At 44.7% G+C, this 18390-nt stretch overlaps 4 protein-coding genes across 4 annotated transcripts; 1 reads left to right on the top strand and 3 right to left on the bottom strand.

The window, feature by feature from the left end:
- Positions 1-1198: 1198 nt before the first annotated feature.
- On the bottom strand, positions 1199-4271 carry kcnk3b (potassium channel, subfamily K, member 3b). The gene is made up of 2 exons (XM_062468845.1): positions 3273-4271; positions 1199-2746 (listed from the first exon to the last, which is right to left on the bottom strand). The coding sequence occupies exons 1-2, from the start codon at positions 3553-3555 to the stop codon at positions 1908-1910; spliced, it is 1122 nt and encodes a 373-aa protein (XP_062324829.1). The 5' UTR covers positions 3556-4271; the 3' UTR covers positions 1199-1907.
- A 136-nt stretch (positions 4272-4407) lies between these two features.
- On the bottom strand, positions 4408-12999 carry ezra (ezrin a). The gene is made up of 13 exons (XM_062468844.1): positions 12817-12999; positions 10714-10797; positions 10488-10583; positions 9768-10042; positions 9086-9169; positions 8820-8966; positions 8094-8190; positions 7802-7965; positions 7053-7183; positions 6410-6570; positions 5739-5831; positions 5152-5424; positions 4408-4881 (listed from the first exon to the last, which is right to left on the bottom strand). Exons 1-13 carry the CDS (start codon positions 12826-12828, stop codon positions 4717-4719), a joined length of 1782 nt encoding a protein of 593 aa, XP_062324828.1. The 5' UTR covers positions 12829-12999; the 3' UTR covers positions 4408-4716.
- Positions 13000-13367: 368 nt separating this feature from the next.
- nenf (neudesin neurotrophic factor) lies at positions 13368-14810 on the bottom strand. Its single transcript, XM_062468848.1, has 4 exons — positions 14406-14810; positions 14246-14306; positions 13926-14029; positions 13368-13811 (listed from the first exon to the last, which is right to left on the bottom strand). The coding sequence occupies exons 1-4, from the start codon at positions 14541-14543 to the stop codon at positions 13635-13637; spliced, it is 480 nt and encodes a 159-aa protein (XP_062324832.1). The 5' UTR covers positions 14544-14810; the 3' UTR covers positions 13368-13634.
- Positions 14811-14900: 90 nt separating this feature from the next.
- On the top strand, positions 14901-18295 carry pacc1 (proton activated chloride channel 1). Its single transcript, XM_062468847.1, has 8 exons — positions 14901-15124; positions 15616-15715; positions 15813-16022; positions 16271-16425; positions 16576-16715; positions 16885-17026; positions 17241-17348; positions 17446-18295. Exons 1-8 carry the CDS (start codon positions 15089-15091, stop codon positions 17605-17607), a joined length of 1053 nt encoding a protein of 350 aa, XP_062324831.1. The 5' UTR covers positions 14901-15088; the 3' UTR covers positions 17608-18295.
- The last annotated feature ends 95 nt before the right edge of the window (positions 18296-18390 follow it).

Raw genomic sequence — 18390 nt, 5'->3', positions numbered from 1 at the left:
AGCGCTGCAGCCGGCTGCAGGCGGCTGACTTGAAACAGTGAATTCTGGTTAGACTGCGCCGAGGCTAGGTCACTGTGACGTAGCCATCAAAGTACCGTGAGATCGATTCGAGAACTGCCGGCTGTGTAGCCGAGCGCATTTTCTCAAGAGCAACTGCACGGGTTCTAATGACGACACAGCTATTTCATGATTGGCCAGACTCACACACGACAATTTTGACGCGTGTTTGGTAATAGGTGCGTTCGACTTCAGCCGCCTACTGCCCGGCTGACTTGAAGCAGCCAATGGCAGCCGGTGCTGCATGAAGTCGAACACACCTAATTATTCTGACACCTTCAGTTTCGCCAACGCTCAAATCCGGACCAAACAGTTTAATTGAATAAAAATGTGTTGAAGAAAGGGTTTTAGTCCGCCTCTTCACTAACGGAAAGACTAAGTTTAATTATAAATAAAGTAAAGTAAGCAAACAGCGCTTGATCGGCCATGACTGACGTCAACGCAGCAAACCACGAGAAGCTGGAATGTCCGACTTCATAGAGCCCTTTTCAACTCCTCCCCGACTGCAAGCGGCTACTCTCGCTGGTCGTTTCATGCAGCCGCAGTCCATGTCGAATGCGCCTAATGCTAAATATTTTTCCTGTAATGCCATATTCTCATTCTGTAGGCTAAATCTCAAGTATCCCACAGATCCAAAGACTTCCGAACCAAACCAACAGTGTACTGAAAAAAGAAATATAATAAAAAATGTGTCACTTGTCTACATTTCGCTCTAGATTTCTAACAAATAATGTATCGGTCAGTGTGTTTCAACAAAAGGAATTACCCCTAGCACGTAGGCTACGTCAGTGGCAGGATTTCAAGTGACGTAATGGCAGAGCTGACCTTCCATGTGAAACTATTTTTGTCATTGACAAATACGGAGGTCTATGGGCAGAGTAAAAACAGCAGATGCTAACTCCACGGGGAGTCAACAATACAGGGACTTGTCAAACGGACTTTCCTTATGTCGTTTTCCTGCGCACGCCTAATAGATGCAGGCAAAACACATGGGAACCGAGTCCTCGAGAGCGGCTTGGCTGGACATTGCAATGACACGCAAACTCAATGACATTTGATTATGAGACAGAAATGACACACCCATGAGGCACTGAAATATATTTGGTATTGATTTATTTAAATATAGGTTGTTGTTGTTATTATTCTTAGATCCTTGCTACATTTATCATACACAGGACATATTCAGAATATAGTAGATTCCATGAGACAGATGGAGAGACATCAACACTGAACAACTCAATTCACTCATAATCTTTAATATTGTGAGTAGAAACGCCATGCTTTGATTAGCTGTAGCCTATAGCAGTCAACACTTACCCCAGGCACACATGGAGAATTACAAAGTAGCCTACGCAAAAATCTCCCTGCTTTTACTAAGTGTGTTTGGTTCTTGAGTATAGTACACGAGTGATCATTTTGTTAAGTAATACATTGTATCAAGAAACACAAATAATCAAAAGAGGCACTTTGTGTCTGCATCAGTTTAACATAGTGTCCATGCAACAGACGTGGTCGTAGTCATCGGCAATCACACACGGTCGATCTTGCCCGCACCTGGGCTCAAACTCAGCACTTCCAACTCTACAAGCGCGACCACTACAAGCTACACCAACAGAACGATTGACTGGCATGAGAGGTTTGTGTACATACTAGAGGAGTGAGTTGAGCTAATCCACATTGGCTACACTCACACAGGTGTTCAGCTGGTCCCTGGTCCCTAATGGACAAGCACACCTCTTATACTAGGTAGGTCATTCTGAGTGCTAACTCTTTCTGCCAGGACATCGGATGTCTGTTTCGGTCTATGTGACGTCCCAGACTGGACATCAGTACGGGGCCACGTCCCCAGGTCAGACGGAGCTGCGTCTCTTGAAGGCTGTGAGCGGGGACAGGAAGCGCAGGCCTGAGGAGATGGAGCTGACACTGCAGTGGTGCCTGCTGCACACGCAGCCCACAGTGCCTGGGTCCAGGCGGTGCGGGGACAGGCCGGCCTGCTCCATGCACGCCTCCGAGAGGGACAGGTCGTCCTCGCGGCCCGTGTACCACAGGCAGGAGCACACAGTCTGGAAATGCATCACCTCCGTGTAGGCGTCCTTTATCCCCCGCTTGGCGCCGCGGCCGTCCGGGGGCGCGGAGGAGGCGGGCAGGAGCCGCTCGTCCCGTCTCGGCCTCCCGTCGGAGAGGAGGGCCCTCTGCTTGGCGTCCCGCCGCTCGTCCTCTGCGTTCATGGTCAGGAAGCGCAGCACCACCAGGTTCAGGAAGGCCCCAATCACCGTGAGGCCCGTGAGGATGTAGACGAAGCAGAAGGCCACGTACCTGGGGTTGTTCTGCAGGGCGTGGTCCTTCTGCAGCGCCACGTAGTCCCCGAAGCCGATGGTGGTCAGTGTGATGAAGCAGTAGTAGAACGCGTGGAAGAAGCTCCAGCCTTCGTACTGGGAGAAGGCGAGAGCCCCGACGCACAGGGTGCTGACGCAGGAGAAGAACCCGATGGTCACCATGTTGGCCATGGACACCTGGGTGTGACGCAGTCCCAGGCACTTCTTGACGCTGTGCAGCAGATACCTGACGAAGGTATTGATCCGCTCCCCCAGGCTCTGGAACATGACCAGCGTGAGAGGGATTCCCAGGAGAGCGTAGAACATGCAGAACAGCTTCCCTGAGTCCGTACTGGGGGCAGCGTGTCCATACCCTGGGGGTAAAGGTCACATATTAGCAGAGTTCAGAGGTCTTGACTGATATAACCAGGTTTAGTTTTTTACATATACCAAGGCCGTAATCATAATATATATCTGGTCAAAATGTCCCCCCCAATATATTGATATAAAAATATAAATGTGCTACGCTACGACAGGCAACCACGCACGCTGTCCGAAATTATCATAAAAAATGTAATTAGTCACCCCAATGTTGACTCCATGACTACGGCCTTGACATATACCAACATGTACAAAATACATATAAAAACAATCTTTAAAAAATATTAACCTTTTTTATTCCCCAAATAACTTATAGATCGTAAATTAATATGCTGTTGAGGCTATTTATATAAAACATTTAACTTGTATAACCTCAGGTGCTGTAAAGAGCCATTCAATAACTTTACATTTTAGGTTTAGTCTATGTGATTCCGATAAAATATACATATTGCTACTGATGAGACTTATTTTACTCAGTGTAAACTACTGATCAGAAACAGGAAACACAACTTGTCTTACCTATAGTTGTTATCACAGTGATGGCGAAGTAAAAAGACCCGGCAAACTTCCACTGGACCCCAGCCTTGTGTGGCTTTAACTGTAAAACCACCACTTCAATCTCGTCATATTTCTCTTTGGTCAAATTATATTTGCGCATAAGTTCGTATTTCCTGTCATCTATCTTCTTTTTCTGTGTTTTTTCCTGTTTAGATTCCAGGGTATCAAACACGGCGGCTCCAACCAGCAGGTAGGTTAGAATGCTGATGATGAGCGCCAGGGTCCGCGCGTTCTGTTTTTTCATTATAAAGACACTCAAAAGACAAAAGTTTGATCGCAGCTAGAGAAGGGAACTGAAATGTCCCATGTCTAAACTGACTATCCTTAGCAATGGAAAACAAGCTCGAGCACCTTTAGGGAGACCGCATATGCTCTTCATATGGAGCTGTTCTTTCAGAACCACCCCCGTCACAGGGGGGTGGCGACCTTATTTGGCCAATTCGTCACGAGCATATTTGGCAGGTGCTCAGTGGCCTTGGTCTTATGGCTTATATCCACCGTAAGATGTTATACAAATAATATAATATTACTCATCACATATATGTCTTATTTGGTACAATATGTCAGTGTAGTCTACAAAAATGACCTTTTCATTAAGTAGTTCCGAACACTTTCCAAGGATATCAAGCATGATGTGTGCTTTCAACCGAAAAGACAATATTTATGCTGGAACTGGACAACGAGATACTGTTTCCAGGCTTCATAAGCCGTTGTCTAGCAACACAATTTGCAAACACTCTTCTTGTTAATAAATTATCACAATCCTTCAGCTCAAGGTGCATCCTTTCCATAGCAATTATGTTTGTAATTACTTCAAAATGACTCTTGATATCAAAGTATGAATGATTATATTTACTCAACATGAGATGAGTAACTGTACAGGTAAGCGTGGGATGCCGTTACAAAAGTCGTTTTTGTAGATGAAAGTTATGACATTTCGCACTTTTGAACCCATTTAAAGATAATTTAACACGCATAGTGTTTATCGGTTTGCAACTATTATGGTTTCAAAATGTATATGTATAAAGATATGTGCACTAAGTTGTGTCAAAATAGTCAAAATACGAGACAAAGTCATTCTAATTTGGCCACACAAAAACTGCATGACGGTTGTAATAGTTTGCTCAGTTAGTTTTTTCAATCAATTACAAAGAAAACATGCTGATCAAATTAGTCATCTCAGGCCCCTAGAAACTAAATACAGACGTTTCTCCCCCAGTCACCTCTAAGAATTATAACAATATGTTAATTCTTATTACAAATTAAAACATTATCCAGAAAAATAAAATAAAAACATTGATCTAAAAAACGGTTACTTTCCAAAATATTACAAGTCAAATCACTGTCAAAAGTAAAACACTTTACTCAACGAGACTACAGTTAGAGGTGTTGTCTGCTGTAGTCTTTACAAGGCCTCAAACTCATCCACCCTCTGCTTGGTGTTCCCCATGCGTATCTGCCGCAGGGTCTTGTACTTGTCGCGGCCCACACGCACGTTCTCGCTGTGCAGCAGGTCATTCTGGGTCTTCCTGGTGTCGTCCCGGGCGCCGGCCAGCTCTGAGCTCAGGGCCTGGGAGCACAGAGACACACTGTAAACAACTAGCATGAAGTCTTAGTCCTTATTCTGGATTTTACACCACCAAGGTTTTGAGTAGAGAGTTAGAGGAGTGTAGAGTAAAATAGATAGTAGAGTAGAATACAATATAGAGTAAAGTAGAGAAGTCATGTATTTATTGGAGTTGGGGTTGGTTTTTAAAGAACTCTTCTTCCTCTCATACAACAGACAGCCAGACACACACACACACACACACACACACACACTCAGCCCTCTCCCTCTCACCAGCAGCTGCTTCTGCACGCGCTCGTTCTTCTCCGCCTCTGTGACGCGCTCCTCCTCCTGGCGGTGGTCGTTGATGTCCTGCGTCTGCAGCTCAGCGCTGTAGGTGCTGTGCTCCTCGCTGTGCTCGCCGTTCTGCTCCTCGTGGTCGCTCTCGCTGTCTGAGGAGGAGGAGGCGGGGGCGGGAGGCGCCGCCGCGGGAGGAGGAGGAGGAGCGGCCATCACCAGGTGCAGCTCTTCTCTCGTCTTCAGGAGATCCTCCTGCACCTCCTTAGCCTGGGGGGACAGAGGGGGGGGGGGGGGGGGCAGAGACTAGTTTAGGATCACTCTGGTCGTCTGTGGAAACAACCCCTCACTTATATTTTTTGGGGGTATTTTTGCTTTGTAATAGATTAAGTGTAGAATGACAGGAAACGTCAGTGAGATAATTGGCCAAGGTTGGAATTGAACCCGGGCCCCTGCGGTAAGCCCATGCCCTGCCTCTGCATGGGTACTGAACCATGCTCACTCGCTCTTAGCGTCAAAAAGCACATATTTATATATACCAGCCCAGACTCACCCGCCCCAGGGTTTGACCTGCCCACACTCACCCTGTGCTCCCAGGAGTCAGCCTCCTCCTCCTTCGCCCTCTTAGCCTCCTCCAGGATGAGTATCTTAGTGGTGTACTCTGCCAGCTCTGCTGTCTGCACACACAGGATAGGAACACAGCGCAACAATGACAACTTACATTTTATTGTCTTTCTAAGTTTCTTTCAAACTAAAGCACCTGCTGTTTTTTGTCTTTAAAGACGGTTACCGTATTTTACGGAAAATAAGCCGCGGCTTGTACTTGTACGATTTTACAGTTTTCTTGTGCTTGTGCGGCTTATATTTCGAAGCGGCTTATAGTCCGGTTTTAGAACAAAAAAGTGGCTTCATCTCAAGATCTCTACAGACCGTGCAGCTAATTTAATGCTCAACACTTGAACGGGGGCTTATTACTTGAAAGAGGAATGATTCGTAATGAAAGTGAAAGTGCAGCTTATATTCCAGTGCGGCTTGTACTCCGATTTACAAACTCAAAGTCCTCATTCTGGGGGGGTGCGGCTTATACACGATGCGTCTTATTTTCCGTAAAATACGGTACATAATAGGTGTGGTTTTATTTCAAGAAGACTACAAATGTGCATGATTTGGTGTGAAGAAGACTACATATCCCACAAATGGTACAAAGCCTTGCGACTGCAGCCTGACAGGAAGCTCTGCCTCTCCCTGAACCCACCAGCTGCTCCTGGCTCTTCAGCTGGTCCTCCGCCTGCCGGGCCAGAGCCTCCTTGGCCAGGACGGCCTCCTGCCTCTCAGCCTCCAGCCGCGCGGCCTCCTGCTCCACCCTCCTCCGCTCCTCCTCCAGCCGGGCGGCTCTCTCCAGCTGCTCCTCCATTTCTGAGGGACACAGGAGCGCCATGTCAGCACTAGAGGCCTGTTTGGTCAGGGTTTGGTAGAAACTGTGAGGTCAATGTTTGGTAGAAACGGTGTGGTCAATGTTTGGTAGAAGAGAAGACTTTGTGTTTGACTAATGTTCAACTAAAGAACACTTTGTGTTTGAGAAGACTAGTGTTTAAACTACTACTAACAATGTGTGTATTTAGCAGATGCTTTTTTCTAAAGTTAAATACAGGGGAGGTGGTCTGCAGTCAAAAGCTCTACCATCTAGCTATACCAACCCCTTAACACTACCTAAGTGTTGAACTCCAACCATCACTTTTCTTTACATAATTCCTCATGGATTGACAGGATTATGTAAATGTTTTGTCTGGATGGTCTCCCACGCAGTCTCCGAGAGACGGTATAAACCTGCCATCCTTGCAGATGTGGGGCAGTGAGTGACCAGCAGGGGTCAGCACCTCTGCAGCCCCTGGGCTCACCTCTCTGTGCTTTCTTCGTGGTCTCTTCAAACTGGTAGAGCCTCAACATCAGGTCCTGCTTCTCCTTCTCCATGTTCTCCTTCTCCTTCTCCATGGCCTCCCTCTTCTTTTTCTCACTCTCCAGTTGAGCCCTGCCGAGGTGTTGAGGTCAGACTGACTTGTGCACAGAGAAGGCGGTCCACAGGAACAGTCTACACCTCCCCACCCTATCCCCTCACCTCCCTCGCAACCGACCTCTCCATCTCCTCCCCCTTACCTCCCGAACTCTCAATCTCCTCCCCCTTACCTCCCGAACTCTCAATCTCCTCCGCCTTACCTCCTGAACTCTCTATCTCCTCCCCCTTACCTCCTGAACTCTCCATCTCCTCCCCCTTACCTCCTGAACTCTCCATCTCCTCCCCCTTACCTCCCGAACTCTCCATCTCCTCCCCCTTACCTCCTGAACTCTCCATCTCCTCCCCCTTACCTCCCGAACTCTCCATCTCCTCCCCCTTACCTCCTGAACTCTCCATCTCCTCCCCCTTACCTCTTGAACTCTCTATCTCCTCCCCCTTACCTCCTGAACTCTCCATCTCCTCCCCCTTACCTCTTGAACTCTCTATCTCCTCCCCCCCACTTTTCCCCCCTCCACCTCCTCAACCCCCCCCCCCCCACACATCTTCAACCCTCCCCCACGTCTCCAGACCCCGCGCTCCCACGTCCTCCAACCTCAATCCTAACCCTACCCCCCCACCCCCCCACCCCCACACCTCTCCATCTGTTTCTGGTTCTTCCCCTCGCGAGCCTGGGCCTTCATCTGCTGCACCTCGATGGTATCGGCCTTGCGCCGCTGCATGTACAGTTCGTGGTTCCCCATGCAGAGCTGCAGGATGTTCTTGTTGACGCGCAGGCGGGCCGCGTAGAACAGGAAGTCCTGGAGGGAGAGACGCCAGGAAGAATTCAGGCTGGTTGTGGTTATGATTGCAACCCTCTCTGTGACGATATCATCCGCACCGGTGAGGTGTTGGGCAAGTCAGAGGAACACAAGACTCCTTTACTCACTGGAGCTTTCTTATCTATGGGCTTGATGATGAATTTCTTATCATTGAACGAAATGTTCCTGATTTCACTCCAGGGGAATCCAATCTTTGGAGTTAATCTGAAAGAAAAGAAGGTGTTCAAGAAGTAATGAAGGTGTTAATATGAAAGGGGAAAACACAGCTTTAAAAAGCTATTTCCGCCCATTTCAAGAGTCAGCTGTGTACTGTGTTTGACTCTACACAACTAGGGGAATGACCTCGTCATCACAACAACCAGCTGGTCACACGCTAGCACGGCTGTGGCGGCAAACTGGTGGAGGTCGGTGACTGGGGGGATTGAACCCCGGGGCGCTGCCCAGGTACACGCGAGGGGTCACTCAACAACCAAGCAGGACGGGAGGCCAAATGTGATGTCATTAGTCTGTCACATGGCCTTAGTTTAGTTTAGAGATATTACAATAGAATGTTTGTACATTTGCTTCTGAGCCATTTGGGAGGCTAACCGTGGTTTGACCCATGTCATTTGTTTAGTTTGCACTAGAGAGAGATAATATTTTTTATTATTTCAGTCTCATAATACTGGATAGTTGAGGAAGTCTAAAAATCGAGCATTTCTTTGCCAATAACTCACTGTTCTTTGCCAATAACTTAATATGTTATTAACAATTAACTTAAACTTGAGTATTTTTTATGTTTTCTATATTATATATATTATTATATTAAATGTTTTATGTGTTGGGATATTTACTTATCATCCTTCTCATAGATGTTGAGCCCGAGAGCATCCACGCCCAGCCACAGGTCAGTCCCTTTGCGGTTCTTGATGTCAAAATAGTTCACGCCATACATCTCCAGGTCCTGGGCGATCTTCAGATACTCCACCATGGAATCCTCCCTGCTCAGCATGGATCAATGGAGAACACTTGTGAGAGTCATGATTTGATCAACGAAATGGTGAAAGGCTTCATCCTTCTGATGAGATGTAATATAATGTTGACGTTAGCGAGCGCTTACTTCAGCATGTTCCTGTGCTCCTCGTGCCAGGTCTGGATGCGTTTCTCCCACTCCTCCTTCGACAGCTTGTGTTGGTCCAGCACTCTGACGAGGGAGGAACACGATCCCGTGTGAGTGTATAGGAACAGAAGAACATCAGGAGTGCTGGAACCTGCTCCTTCATTGTCCAGGTGTCTCATGGTCATTAACATGTCTGATGTAAATACTGGATATCACACCAGTGTTTTACACTCCCTAACCATGTTTACAGTACACTTACTATGCATCATAATGCTGAAGACCAACTGTATTTTGCAGTACTGTACGTTGTAGATTTAACACTCTCTAGGATCATGTTGTTACATAACACTACATGCTCTTCTGGCACTACCCAGTGGCACTTATTTGCTTTTTCACAATGTATGCTTCATGTTTCGGCTACCCGCAATGTAAATCTTGCTGTTTATGATCATTGACCTAAGCACTTTTTGTAAAGCTCTCTCTTGGAAGTCGCTTTGGATAAAAGCATCTGCTAAAAGAATAAATGTTAATGTAATGTAACTCGGTGTCCTGTACATTTTGTATATTGTGTTGCCTTATATATACACGTTTACTGTAGTATATTGTATTTCCCCTACTGTAGTAACTTCCCCTCAGAGAACAATGTTGCTCTGCCCTGCTCGACCTCTGACCCTCCCCTCACCTCCTGGGCAGCAGGCGCTCGTTGCTGAGGTAACCGCTCAGGTGCACGTCTTTGTTGTAGTCTCCGAACTTGGCCTGGACGGAGTAGGAGGCCAGCAGCACGGCGGACTCCGGGGGGCAGTACGCCTCGTCACTCAGGATGGCCTCCTTCACCTGCAGGAAGAACATCTTCTGGGTGATCTCCTGGATTAGCTCCTCAGACACGTCCTCGGGGTAGAACTTGGCCCGGAACTTGAACTGGAGGGTGTTCTCCTTCTTCACGTCCTGGGCTGTGACCTGACGGGGGTTAGGGGGAGATGGTGGGTTTATTATGGGAGTCAGATAGCTGAGCGGTTAGGGAGTCGGGCTAGTAATCTGAAGGTTGCCAGTTCGATTCCCAGCCTTGCCAAATGACGTTGTGTCCTTGGGCAAGGCACTTCACCCTACTTGCCTCGGAATGTCCCTGTACTTACTGTAAGTCGCTCTGGATAAGAGCGTCTGCTAAATTACTAAATGTAAATTATTGTGGGTGACTGTGTGTCGTGTGGTTTATGTATAGGTGTGGTCTGTGTGGGTGGATGGTGTGTGTGTAGGCCTGTTGTGTAGTGTGTGCATGTGTGTGTGTGTGTGTGTGGCTGGGGGAGGTTGTGTTGTGGAACTTGAACATGAGTGACTTTAACAAACATATACTTACATACTGTACATACATTTCAAATATAATGCAAAGAACATGTTTATTAACCTTTTTCTCAAATTTCAGCCATGTGGGAAATCCTTTATTGTCCACAAACTGCAGCCCAAAGTACCAGACTTCCCTTAACCCCACAGTCCTGACCACCTGAAACACACAAGACATGAGTCACAGCAGAAATCACCTTGACAAGCACACTAACAACGTCAGGATTAGGACTAGGACTGTATTGTTGTGATTGTGATGCTGGTTTTTGAGAGTCTGTGTCGTGACGGACTTGTTCGAAGAGCTGTTTTCCTGTAGTGTTGGGATGGAAGGAGAACTCCAGCTCCGCGTCCATGGTGGTCACTCGAACGTTCACCTGCAGAAACAACATGGTAGACAGAGGGAGGCGCTTCAATTCCACGTATCAGTCACACGTCTGCTGCCAAACTCGACGGTCCACAGGACTCGAGCGATAATGCAGTGCAGGATGAACACGGACGGCTGTGATTGCTCCTTTTTACGATCCCTCCCACAGTTTCCATCACGGTTTTAGGTCATGCTAACATGAAGTGTCAAATGTCCATGTTTTGTAACACCGAACACAAGACACGTGAACTTTGAAGGGATTGTATGGACTCGTGACTTGATTTGAAATGATTGAGAGTTGCCTACAGATGGGAGAGTTATTCATGAATGTAGACCGAAAGCCTCTATCCCTGAACCTCTCTCTCACCTGACCTGCCACCTTCATAACATGTGAGACACATGAATAATTGGCCAACTGTTACTTAGGTGTACTGGCCCTTTAATGTGTGGCACTAAAATGCTTTGCTCATAAATCATTTCTAATTGCACACTATCTCATTAGACTTTGGACTACCTTTGCAAGGTGCCAACAGGTAACTTAAAGGTAGATAAAAAGCAGTCAGTGCTCACCAGCCAAGCAGGCTCCTAAGGTTTCATATGACAACATCTCTTGTCTCTCATGACGCTGTTGTTCAACTGCTGTTACACATGTAAAAACCAAGGCAACAGGACTCGAGGATACATCGCAATCTCTTCCTGTAGATATCATTGTGTGGTCTCCTGTACAATCAATAGACTCTATAGAAAGCTACCAGGGGTTTCGGAATAGTGGGGAAACTTGACTGAAATGAATCTGCTTTCCTTTGCAGAGCAATTTCATAACTAATCCATTAACCTTGACAGGGTGGAAGCATTGCACAACCCTTTTACCTGTTATAAAGATAGCCCTCCTGAACTTAGCCAACACTCGGGAACATCCATCTTTACGATCGCCATGTTTCCTAACTAATTCCACCCATCACATTCCACACACTTGAGAGATAAATTCTTCTACTTTCACATTAATCAGTTGCTTTAAAATTATTCACAAATTATTCAAAAAGAAAGATACATGTTTCCATTAAACATATCACAATCAAGAAAACGTTAGCACTATGAGGTCATATGTAGGAGAACGTCCTATACTAATGTAAATATCCTGCCCCACTTCATAACCTTCTGGCAGGGCATGGCTTATCCTGTAGTGGCTATATGTACAGTAGAAACCATGTCATCCGTCAATTTGACCCCTGTGGTCAGACATTCTCCTTGGGCAGTGTGTTTAAGGTGCACAAGTGTTCCAACTGACATTCCTGTAATTATCCTGGAGAACTGTATCAGAGACACAGATATGATAGGCTTGGCCAACCAGGGGCTATTGCTGGGTGCTTTCTCAACCAGAGACTCATTTATACCCAGCTTGTCATTTTGAAATTGTTGACTACACAATACCTAGTCCTTTGCTCGAGTCACTGTGTAATAAATCACGTTGAACACTAGACATTGTAAATACTGCTTGTTGTAAAAGAACATACATCCTTGATGTACAGTGGTGAATCTCATATCACTTGAATTAAGCATTAGCAATACTTGTGTCACAAATTGTGACTGAGTAACTGCTGTGCTGGAAAAAAAGAGGCAGATTGTGCTCTGGTTAGCCAGTAGAACGGCATTGGGTGTGGGTCAAACTCTGTTTAGTTAATAAGTTTCAAGAAGGCTGAATCCTACATGAAATTGACTCGTGAGTTTCAAATTCTCAACAGACTATAGATTTCTCTGTGTTTAACACTTGACCAACAATAATTGATACACATGATACTTAATCATGATGAAGGGAACAATTGGTTGTTGATTATGCATCGAAAATGTAATAAAGGTATTAAACATATTCACCAAATATTAACTTCTTAATTTAATCACTTCATATTCGTAGTCCTTGATTTATGAATCACTTGACTGGCGCATTGCCAAAACTAAACTTTAACATAAGCCAGGTGACTGATTTGTGATATTTTTACATTTACATACACATAGTCGGGCAAAGCCTCACCGTTTTAGGCATCTTGACTGTTGGTGTTGCAGCGGTTCCGGGTGAATAGCGCGTTCTCCTCGGGATCGGGGATCGTAGTGGTCTTCACCCTGTGAAACCGCTCCCTGATAAAGAACGCGAGTCCTGCCAAGGGACTCCAGGGAAGGGCGCGTGTCCTTTGAACTCCGTTGTAGATTACTTACTTTCTTACTGACGTAGTGCGTTACTGACTCACTTCTCGGGCACTCCTACTGCCTCACCTCCATCATGACGACTTCCTATCTGTATGAGAAATATTTAAGGCCCCACCCTAACAATCTTTGATCGGTTAGAGTTTAGTTGATTAATGTCATTTTTGTTTTTACACAATCAGAAAATATGTAATAACGTTATGTCATATTACATATTTTGAGATAGTATAAAGTTAGCCTACAAGAATAATTAACTTCACTCACTTGTTTATGATTGATTCATGTTTATTGATTCATGTTTGTTTTTAAATATGTAGCATGCTAATAATGCAGTGAAGGTGCAGTGGTACTGCAGTTAATAACACGGCCTGGACAACCAACTGATGTGAGAATATTGCATTTAATGTTTCATTGTATTATTTTAATGTAATACAGTACCCACAAACAGGTCTGTAAGGTGCCACTGCCTCTACCGCTCTGGTCCTAAGCAAAGTGATGATACAATGGAAAAGAAAAAATCGTAGGCCTACCTACTGGAGTGCAATACATTTTTCTACATTCAAACACCACTGCCGTTTTCATTGACTATCACCTGTTTTGAAACCTTCCCTGTGGTTGGCTACTTTAACATGGAAAAAAAACATTGGATTAAAACTCATCTTTAATTTTAAAATGTGGCTGGTCCTCGGGTCTGAAGTCCTCCTTTGGACTTCCGTCCTCGTTAAGAATGCGCGAGGCAGTGTAGCCTACAATGGGATACTTAGTCTTGTATGTGCCCTCAAATATACTGTCCAGCCCCTTTAACTCGTCGGCGGTGAGGCCAGTCTGTTGGAAACAAAAAAATACAAATTCAGAATGTTAAAATTGAAACTTAAAACCGAAAGACCCGTTACCAGCTATCCACAGACGGCTACCCTTTGTCGTGACCTCTCAACTCACAGTGTCAGAGGTCAAGTCGGCCGGTTGCAGCGACATTTTGGCCACTGCTCTAGTAGAGTCTTTTCCAACCAAAGCGTTATATGGCGTGCCTTTGCCGTAGAACTCTGAAAGTTTAACAGAAGTATTTTACCATTTTTACTGTTTATCAACATGGAGACAGCAATGATGCACATGGGTCTGCGTGGAAAATATAAACAATTTGCATTTATCGAAAGCATCATGGCACAAATAGCAAGTGTTTCCCCCACAGGGCCCGTCCCACCTGTACATTGAGTTATCTTTTGTTCTCGAGGTGGAGAATTCGTCACTCTCTTGTTTACCTTTTCCCTTGGTTACATCAAACACCGCTCCTTTGATTGCCATGTAAATAGGTCGCCCATCCTGAACATTTCACAGAAAGGTAAAGAATAACTTGTTACAAGGAAATGAGTCGTCATATCGATCGAGCCGCTGCTTTCAGGGTGATAATCTGGAGGATACCTCACTCCCATCGTGTCTTCTTAAATCTTCGTCGGTGAACAATCGCACTGGCTTAGAGTCTTTCTTGTACTTAAATTTAATATCCTCCGCCACACTCGATGAGATTAATAAGAGCATGCACAGTTCCACAGCTCCCATGGTGAACCTGTCTGAAGTCACAACACCTGAGATAAGGAATCTTCCCTCAACAGTTCCTTCTAGTAAGAAACGCCGTCTTGCGCCCGAGTTTAGCGTTCTAACAAAAAGTCTGTATTGAGCAGAATTATTTGACCTATAGCCTATAAACTAGCGTGCCAATCACCCATATCACTACACAAAATAGAGGTTAATACTTTTCTCAAGTTCCAAGACAATTTTGAGAAACATTCAGTTGTTTCATTTTGACGGTCATGTGGGAGGAGTGTTCCAAAGAATCATATAGTGTGCACCAAAGCCGGTCTATGCTGCGCAACTGTGCGCAATATTCAATGGGTTTCCCTTAAGCACAGCAAGTTTTAGATTAGTTGCGCTGCTGTACATAGCCTACTGTGCCAACGAACAAGTACCTGCGAGACGAGGGTGGTACCTCTGGGAAATGACAGAAACCTATAGTTGAAAATGAATTAAATTGATAATCTGTGGCCTAATAACTTAGTAAAGGAAAGTGGCCAGGGTGTTTAAAATAATATTTTCAATTTATCGGAATGCTAAGAAAGGAGACGTCCCGGTCTTATCAAGAGGTAGGCTTGTGTGGACCTACAATGGCTACAATGATCTGATTGTCTTTTAGTTCTTTTCAGTGCTATTGCAAATTGAACTTTCACAGTCGGGCATTGATTTCACAGATGATCGATTTCATGTATCGAGGTTTAGATCGGGCTCCGCAGACAAGGGTCGCCCATTCTCAAGACAAGCACTCGTGTCATCATGTGACTTGTCTTACTGCTGACAGGAACATGGAACCATGAAAAGTTATTTGTATGAAATGGAACAGACGAGGATAGTATTCTCGTTATTATATTAGAATATAAAAAAGAACAATTGTTATAGTGCACATGCAATTAACAAATATTTTACTAACCATAAATGCATAGCAATGACCATGCTTGAGACGTTTGGAATCTCCTTAAAAAGAAAATCAGTTTTACACTAACATCAAACAATAATTGTATCTGACTGGACTGGACCACGGACAATTTTAACAGTATTATTTCACAATTGTTCAATACAGTTTAATGATGATGAGGACGATTCTCCAAGCCCAGACTATGACCAGAAAGATGGTGGGGATCAGGATACGGTGGAGGACTCCAACGGGAGCGCACTGCCAGGTCCTAATATGCGTTTACAAAACTCCTCAGAAATACTAACGTGCATTAACCTGTATTCTGCCCGTTAACGTCAACGTATTTTTCATTTTGATCACAGAGGACGACACAAGAGATGGCAACTCGTCAATAGCGTTCAGTAAAGCGTGCCTAAAAAACGTATTTTCGGTCGTTCTGATCCTCATCTACCTGATGCTGACCACAGTGGCCGTGTTCCTGGCCTACCAAACCATCACTGACTTCATGAAGAAGCTCAGCCAGCCTGTCATGTCTGTCACTTACAAAGAGGTCGACTCGTTTGCCCCTCCAGGTTTGTATAGGTTCCGTGAGAACAAAAAGAAAACTGTGTACAGCCTAAAGGGATGATTTTCTTTCTGGTTCTTAATTGTGCCTGGTTAATACCACCAATACAGACATTAATTGGCTCTAACCACTGAAATGCACTATTGACTTTGATTCTCTGCTGTAGGCTACTTTCTATGTGCATTATTTGCATGTTGCTCTGGATAAAAGCGGAATAAATAAAAAAGTTAATGTTTACTTGGTGGTTTGGAGCAGGGATTGCTCTGTACCCAGGCAGAGCCCAGCTCCTGAGCTGTAAACACCACCACCATGATCACATCCCCCCTCTGGTGGCACCAGGGAAGCCCCAGGAAGGAGACTGTGTCCTGCAGGACGTCACATACACTGGCCCTTACACCAACCACACCAAGGTGAGACCACGCTGCATGCACAAACACATTCCATTTATAAACAGATGTGTGTGAGTTTAGCAGATGCTTTACGGCAAAGCAACATACATGTGATGATAAAAAAAATGCATGACATGGTCACTGATGACCTCCTGACCTGGTTTGTTGAAGCAAGCTTTGGTGGTCCGCGGCCCCTCGGATGTACGCAACAGAGAACTGATCTTCCTGCAGTTCAGTCTGAATGAAACCGAAGAGGATTTTAGTGCCATCAGCTACATGCTGTTTGCTACATATAGTGACCTGTCCAGAAGGTAAAGCAATAATATAATCATAGTTTTAGTTTGTTGTTTTATAATTAGTACATTACCTACATACACGCGCACACACACATGTATTACAAACATACGATACATGGAATATTTATAGTTTCAAATGAGTACTGCAGATTATCCCAGTTCCCCAGACTCCTCTGGCCTCTAGTGTAGATAAGTCAGAGTTCATGGAGGACTGTGAGCGGACCTACTCCATGTGGACCTTCTCTGGGGGCTTCAGGACGTGGGTCAAGATGTCTCTGGTGAAAACCTCTGGGAAAAGAAATGAATCGATGGAATTTCGCCAAGAGGTGAGATCTCTGATACGTCACAGCCTCTGTGTTCTGTGACCCCTGAGTTGTACCACTGAGCTATAACCATCCCATCAGTCAAAGCTATGTATAGCTTTGACTGATGGGATGGTTATAGCACTATTGTTACTATTGTTGTGTAACACTATTGTTACCCTAGGGTAACAATAGTGTGTTACGATGTAGTAGTAATGTGTCCTCTGTGTTTCACCAGTCCAGTGTGGTGAAGTTCAATGACAAAAGACCTGAGTCAGAGAAAACCAATCAGCTATTCTTTGTTGTGTTTGAATGGCGGGATCCATTCATACAGGAAGTCCGAGATGTAAGTGTTCAAAGGAATTTTGCTTAATTCACAATTTGTACACACTGACAGAAAGTGTGACACTAAATGCCCTCCCCCTCTCTGTCCTGTCCTGCAGATAGTGACGGCTAACCCTTGGAACACCATTGCCATTCTGTGTGGAGTGTTCATGGCCCTGTTTAAGGCAACAAACTTTGCAAAACTCAGTATCCAGTGGATCATCAAGATTCGTAAGAGGCATCGGAGGAATAAAAACAGAGAACTAAACCCGATCAGCTGAGATGCAGGCTAGCAAAGCATCTAGCCTAGATGCTATACAGGAAATTATATAAATTGCACAGGAAATGGGTTATATATACATATTTTATGATTTTGTGTCATCATTTTATACTTTGAGATTCTGTTATAAACTCATCACATTTGCCAGTCAGCTTCATAGATTATGTCCATGTTACGTGCACAAACAACATTTTGAAACACTTACTCATAACATTTCATATATTCAACCTAGGCTCATGCTGCTTTTGAAATACTTGAGCAGTTCCAAATGTATGGTATACTGGCAATTTTTCCAGCAAGTTGAATTTTGCCATTTCAATTCAATGATATTCATAGCAATGTTGATGATACTAATGTTCCGTTTGATATATTTCCGTGTAGCAATCCATGTTTCTGAAATTTGTAGGCAGGCGAAATATGCCTACCCTGTTGCTGAACACTAACATAAACTTGGACTGAGTACACATGGAAAGTTGGAGATTCCTTCTAAGGGAACCACTTTTGAAAAGGGAAACTTCTTATTTAGTGTAACTGCACACATGTATGATGAGTTAAAAAGGGAACTTTCCACTCATGGATATTGTTACATCTATGTGACCTAATTTTTGTTAAAAAATAAAAAAAAATAAAGATTGAACTACTTTACTTCTGACTGGAAATGACTTGAAATTCAATAAACTTATCAATAAAGTTACCTGCTGTAACGAGTCTTGCAAAGTCCTTACCAGAACGCTAATGTTCGTGAACACAGCTAATGACACTCAAGTTCCATGCTGCCGGAGGG

Source organism: Osmerus eperlanus, chromosome 9 (assembly GCF_963692335.1).
Source record: "Osmerus eperlanus chromosome 9, fOsmEpe2.1, whole genome shotgun sequence".
Classification (NCBI taxonomy): Eukaryota; Metazoa; Chordata; class Actinopteri; order Osmeriformes; family Osmeridae; genus Osmerus; species Osmerus eperlanus.
Note: the sequence above shows the minus strand (reverse complement) of the source record. Positions and strands in the feature narration are given on the sequence as shown.